The following is a 6,289-nucleotide window of genomic DNA, read 5'->3' as shown; positions in this document are numbered from 1 at the left end:
GTGGTCAAATCAGGTTCAAACAGGTATGTGCAGGCAAATCCAGAATCGTAGTCAAAATACAAGCAATAGGTCACAAGGTAGGAGGCTAAACCTGATAATAAGGAATACCAGGGTAGGGTTTACCCACGGAGAAACAAAACAGGGAGAAACGCTTTGTAATGTCACTGGTATAGCAAACAAGACTCGGCAACCAGAGTGAGTGAATGAGTGGTTTATGTATGGTGTGATATCAGTCTGTGACAAGGTTCAGCTGGTGATTGAAATCAGGATAGATGAATGACCAGGCGTGCGTGTTTGGAAGAAGTGCAAGTATGAAAATGTAGTCCTGGGATATGCGGAAGTGTAGTACTGAGAGTTCGTGTGAGAACCAGCGATCTCTGGAAAGCGATCGCTGGTTGTGTGACAGGTACGACAGAATATCTCAAACTCAAACTCGGTGTGACCGCAGCTTTAGTCATGTAAAACAATTAACTGCAAAGTAAAATAAATATAATTTATGTAATGTAATTTAAATGAGATGTTTTATGGGATTATTAAAACTATTTTGCGATTTATTTTGCTTTTAATTAAGAATTTTGCAGGATCGCAAACATTTGTGACTTTATAGATTTTTCGTTTGATTCAGTGATCACGGAATCGCAAAAATTAGGGGTGTTTATGTATGTATATATATATATATATATATATATATATATATATATATATATATATATATATATAGGGTGTCACAGTGGCGCAGTGGGGTAGCACGATCACCTCAAAGCAAGAAGGTTGCTCGTTCGAGCTTCGGTTGAGTCAGTTGGCATTTCTGTGTGTTTGCTTTAGATTGCTTTAGTTCTATTGTTTTGTATTATTTTTCTTTGTATATTCTGCTGAACAGATCCACCACTTTTGATGCTCATAAATATGCATAGAAGTCCTCTTGCTGCTGGTATTAGGAGGTTTGCTGAAGGTCCAGCTGTTGTGCAGCGAGGGGTACCGTGCCAAAACCCAGCTGATTTACAATCTGGACCACCTCTTGTGGTCTGAGAGTGTGGGTATTGGAACAACTCCAAGTCAACCAGGAGTTAAAGGGTTAGTTCACCTAAAAATGAAAATTCACAGTTAATTTACTCTCCCTCAGGCCATTGAAGATGCAGATTTTATTTTATTTTTTTAAGTCAGTAGAACATTAAAGCAGATTTTAGCTGAATTCGTGGTTCTTACTCATTGGTATAATTCAAGTTAATGGTAACCCTTTCTTGAGAATAAAAACACATACAAACAAGTCCAAATCAATCCCTGTGGCTAATGAAGCAAAAGTGAAGCAAATATTTGTAGTGTTATTGATGAGCTGTTCATTGCTCAGTAGTTACATCTTTTCACCGCTGCCAGTCAAACTCAATCCTTCATCTTAAAACCTCACCATTTTTCAAAGCCTGTAGATTGTACTAAGTTCTTTAAAAACATATATACGAGACACCGATTACTAAGAGATGATGCAAAACAGGAAGTAAAACTGCCGGATGTCAGATGAAGTTAAATGCTTCAGCTACACAACATACACACACTACATTTCCCACAATGCCCCTCTTCTCTCAGGGCTGATAAAGTTCTGGTTATTTAACAATTTTGTCAATGACAGTATCTTCCCCGTTGACTTCCACTGATAGCCTGATTTAGAAACCTGATTTTCATCAGAATGAAAAACTGAAATCATTTCTGTGGCATGACGGTATTATTATGGAAAAAAAAAACCTGAAATATCTGTCAACATATCCCAGATTGGCCAGTTGGCATTTCTGTGTGGAGTTTGCATGTTTGTGTGGGTGTGGGTTTCCTCCAGGTGCACTGGTTTCCCCCACAGTCCAAACACATGCACTATAGGGGAATTGATGAACTAAATTGACCATAGTGTATGAGTGTGTATGGGTGTTTCCCAGTACTGGATTGAGACTAAAGGGCTTCTGCTGCTTAAAACATATGTTGGAATAGCTGGTGTTTCCCCTATAAATATGGGAATAAGCAGAAGAAAAATGAATGATGAATGGTTTATTAATATATTTGATATTTTACCACAGGATTGAGGCCTGCGTGGTATTATCATGTGATCAAACATGATAAATCAAGGGAGGAAAAAAGAGGAAGTGGGTTTTTCCTTGTCAGAACTGGTTTTCACATACAACACCACACGTCGACGCCAACACACAGACCAGACCATCAACTCTAATGCTTAATTCACATACAAGTCCATAAACAGAGATATATATCTTGAGTATTTAAATCTCCTCTTACAGAAGGGCAACTTGAGCAGAATTGTTGTATTATCTGAGTTTGAGAAAGTGATTTTGAGGAAGTGTTCAGAGTTTCAGGCTGATTTTCTGAAGAAATGAAGTTTGCGCTGAGGGTTTGTGTGTTTCTGCTGATGGGTAAGTGCTCGAAGATCTCTGTGAAGGCTTTATTATTGTACAGTATGGGGGATTTAGTGAGTGTGTTGGAGTAAAGCAGTGTTGTGTTGTGTTTGTGTGCTTCAGCGAGAGCTTCAGTGTGTGCTGATATTACAGCAGCAGAAGGAGGAGAAGCTGTTTTTAACTGTCCTTATTATGAAGGATATGAAAATTCTAAGAAACATGTCTATAAAGAACCTTACAAAACTAATAGCCCTATACTGCAGGCTGATGGAGGAAAGTCAGTGTCTAATGGCAGATTCACACTAAAGGACGATCCTCAAGCGAGATTATTTACCGTCACCATCAGAGATCTGCAGATGAATGATGCTGGATTGTATGGATGTGCTCCTGGATTGAAATATACCAGATTAGTCCAACTAAATGTGGTAAAAGGTAGCTGATTTCTACAGGGTGGGCCATTTATATGGATACACCTTAATAAAATGGGAACTGTTGGTGATATTAACGTCCTGTTTGTGGCACATTAGTATATGTGAGGGGGCAAACTTTTCAAGATGGGTGGTGGCCATTTTGAAGTCGGCCATCTTGGACACAACTTTTGTTTTTTCAAAAGAAAGAGGGTCATGTGACAAATCAAACTTATTGGGAATTTCACAAGAAAAGCAATGGTGTGCTTAAATTTTAACGTAACTATTCTTTCAGGAGTTGTTTACAAGTTTCTAACCACTTATAAAGTGTGTTCAATGTGCTGCCCATTGTGTTGGATTGTCAATGCAACCCTCTTCTCCCACTCTTCACACACTGACAGCAACACCACAGGAGAAATACCAGCACAGGCTTCCAGTATCTGTAGTTTCAGGTGCTGCACATCTTGTATCTTGTACCCACAGCAAAGATAGTGGGGCCATTCTTTATCAATGGAAACCTCAAGGCCACTGGATATTTGATATTGCTCCATGATGATGTGTTTTACCTCTTTATGCACTGAAGCTGGCACGTTCCCTGAGTTTTTCAGCAAGATGATGCAGCACCACATTATGGGTGTTAGGTACGAGCATTCCTAAATGAACAGTTTCCTGGAAAGTGGATTGGTCGTCGTGGGCCAGTTGAATGGCCCCCAAGCTCTCCCGATCTGACCCCCTTAGATTTTTATCTTTGAGGTCATCTGAAGGCAATTGTCTATGGTGTGAAGATACAAGATGTGCAGCACCTGAAAGTATGAATACTGGAAGCCTGTGCTGGCATTTCTCCTGCGGTGTTGCTGTCAGTGTGTGACGAGTGGGAGAAGAGGGTTGCATTGAAAATCCAACACAATGAAACTTGTAAATACCTCATGAAAGAATAAAGCCATATAAATACCATTGTTTTTCTTGTGAAATTTCCAATAAGTTTGATGTGTCACATGACCCTCTTCCTACTAAAAAAACATAAGTTGGATCCAAGATGTCCGACTTAAAAATGACCACCATGGTCACCACCTATCTTGAAAATTTGGCCCCCTCACATATACTAATGTCCCACAAACAGGACGCTAATATCAACAACCTTTCCCATTTTATTAAGGTGTATCAAAATAAATGGCCCACCCTGTAATATTATAATAACTTTCTGCATTACTGTCATGTGTATTGTTGTTGTTATTATTTTTGATATGGACCGTTATTTATCATCGGTGAGTGGAGAAGGATTAAATAAGCATTTGCTTTCAGACATGTTTGAGTTAAAATAGTTTTGTATTGAGTTGTATATTTGCTTCGCTTAACAGTTGTATTTTTATAATTACTTTTTTTCACGTTTGAAATAAAGTCTAAACTCTATTTTTTTCAAGCTGTAGTTAGTAATTGGTTTATAAATGTATTAATTTAATCTAAATAGTGTGACTTTATTTTTCAGCTCCAAAGAGACCAAAACCTGACCAGATCTCCACATCCACCATTCATTCAGGTACCTGAAAATCATTATTGTGCATCCACTTATTTATTTGTACTGTCAAGTTGGCACATAACATTAGTTTTTACCCCCAAACATCTTTAAAGTTACATTTTGAGTGCGAGTTATTAAAGGTTCAATAACTGGTACAATTTGTTGGTGAAGCGTTTATCATCACACTTCTGTAACTTCATCAGTCTGGAGAGTTAATCATGATCTGCTTCTTTCAGTTGATGATCTTTCAGTTCATCAAGGCTCTGGGAGAACAAGGACTGTGATCGCAGTGGCTTGTGGAGGATTATTCATCATCATCATACTACTTATAATGCAAGTGAAATAAGAAGCATAAACACAACTGACTATCACACTAATGCATAATGATATCTTAATAATGACTATTGTTTGCTTTTTTGACAGTCGACTGAAAAGGATGAACAGAAGATCTGCAGTAAACGAGTATGAGGTGAGATGAATAAAGAAACACTTAATAAAATCAGAAAAATAATAAAATGAGCCTTTATTTTCCTTTATTTACTCAATTTGTTTTCCTGTAGAATGATGGTGTCAGTGCAAACACATATGCAGGTCTTGACCTCCGCTCCAGATCACCTGACCTGTACAACACACTCACAGTAAGTGAAGAATTAAACACTACACATGTACAAGAGTTTGTTTATCCATGAGTCAGGCAATAAATAATGTGTTTTCCTCATAGACTGTCCATCCCAGCCCTGCTGTTCACCAGACGAGCTCTTCTGATTATGAGAATATGTCAGCAAATGGGAGATCAGCAGTGGATCTACATTAGTCAACAGAGACTAAACCTCTAGAAGACATTTTACCAACAGTACACAAAATGCTTTCTGATAAATGTGTTTCTCTTGTCTTATTTCTCTTATAGACATGCTCAGGTGAAATTCCCCAATATTTTTCATAGCTTTTGTTAATGAAATTAATGCATTATTATGTGTGAACTGGCTGTGTGAAATGTAAAACATTCATTCCTTTTCTTGTCGGCTTAGTCCCTTTATTAATCTGGTGTTGCCACAGTGGAATGAACTGCCAACTTATTCAGCAAGTTTTAATACAGCGGATGCCCTTCCAGCCGCAACCCATCTCTGGGAAAGATTTGTAAAACAGTGTAAATATAAAACAAGTTTTTCTCTGTAAACCTAAAATGACTGCCTATTTTTTATACATCAGTCAAACCTACTAAGATATTGAGTTAAACTTAATTGATGAACTTATTAAAATAAGTTAGAGTAGCATGAAAACATTTGTCGACATGATTTTTTGTCATATTCTTTAAAATGCAAGGGTATATCGGACATATATGAACTCTTATGAACTTACACTGAAATTGTTCTTTGTCTTACAATGTACTTATTGTGTAAATATATTTTACATTGTACTTATAATTGATACAACCCTGCGTATAATTAAATCTGTAATCAATTACACTGATCAATCAATTTCACCTAAACCCACCCTTAAACCTGATCCATATCCCACTTCAAGAGAACCACAAGTGTTCTGCAATACATAATAAACACAATATGTACATTATAAATGCCAAAAATGTTGCCTGGAATAGAGAGAACAGCAAGAGTTCAACGAAGCCAGAAAAATAAAATGCCTGAGCAACAGATCTTATTATAGCCCCTTTCACACATACAGACCTTTCCGGAAAATTGCCGGCAATTTTCCGGAAAGGTTGTATGTGTGAACAGGTCCTTTTTGAAAATACCGGTAAATTCGTTCTGGCTATTTTCCGGAAAGAGAAGTTGTAACATTACCGGTAATTTGCCGGAAAGCTGCGCTGTGTGAATGCAGAAGGAAGATTGCCGTAATAAGCGCGTGCACTTCTAGAACGTGCTGACGTAAGACGTCTGCTTTAGCCAATCACAACAGTCAGACGCATTTACGTCCGCGCGGTTTGTGAGGATAAAAGCCTTTGAACATTTTTCCAG

The 6,289-nt window shown here is 37.8% G+C and overlaps 1 protein-coding gene across 1 annotated transcript in view; it reads left to right on the top strand.

Annotated features, from left to right (window-relative positions):
* LOC101883960 (B-cell receptor CD22-like) overlaps positions 1 to 5,769 on the top strand; it is a 59,567-nt gene extending 53,798 nt beyond the window's left edge. The window contains exon 10 of the mRNA XM_073909100.1: positions 5,035 to 5,769. Coding sequence (XP_073765201.1) covers positions 5,035 to 5,127 — 93 coding nt within the window. The 3' untranslated portion in view covers positions 5,128 to 5,769. The remainder of the gene's footprint in view (positions 1 to 5,034) is intronic.
* Positions 5,770 to 6,289: the final 520 nt, after the last annotated feature.

Source organism: Danio rerio, chromosome 1, assembly GCF_049306965.1.
Source record: "Danio rerio strain Tuebingen ecotype United States chromosome 1, GRCz12tu, whole genome shotgun sequence".
In the NCBI taxonomy this organism is placed as follows: domain Eukaryota; kingdom Metazoa; phylum Chordata; class Actinopteri; order Cypriniformes; family Danionidae; genus Danio; species Danio rerio.
The sequence above is the reverse complement of the archived record's forward strand: the minus strand, read 5'-3'. Positions and strand labels throughout refer to the sequence as shown.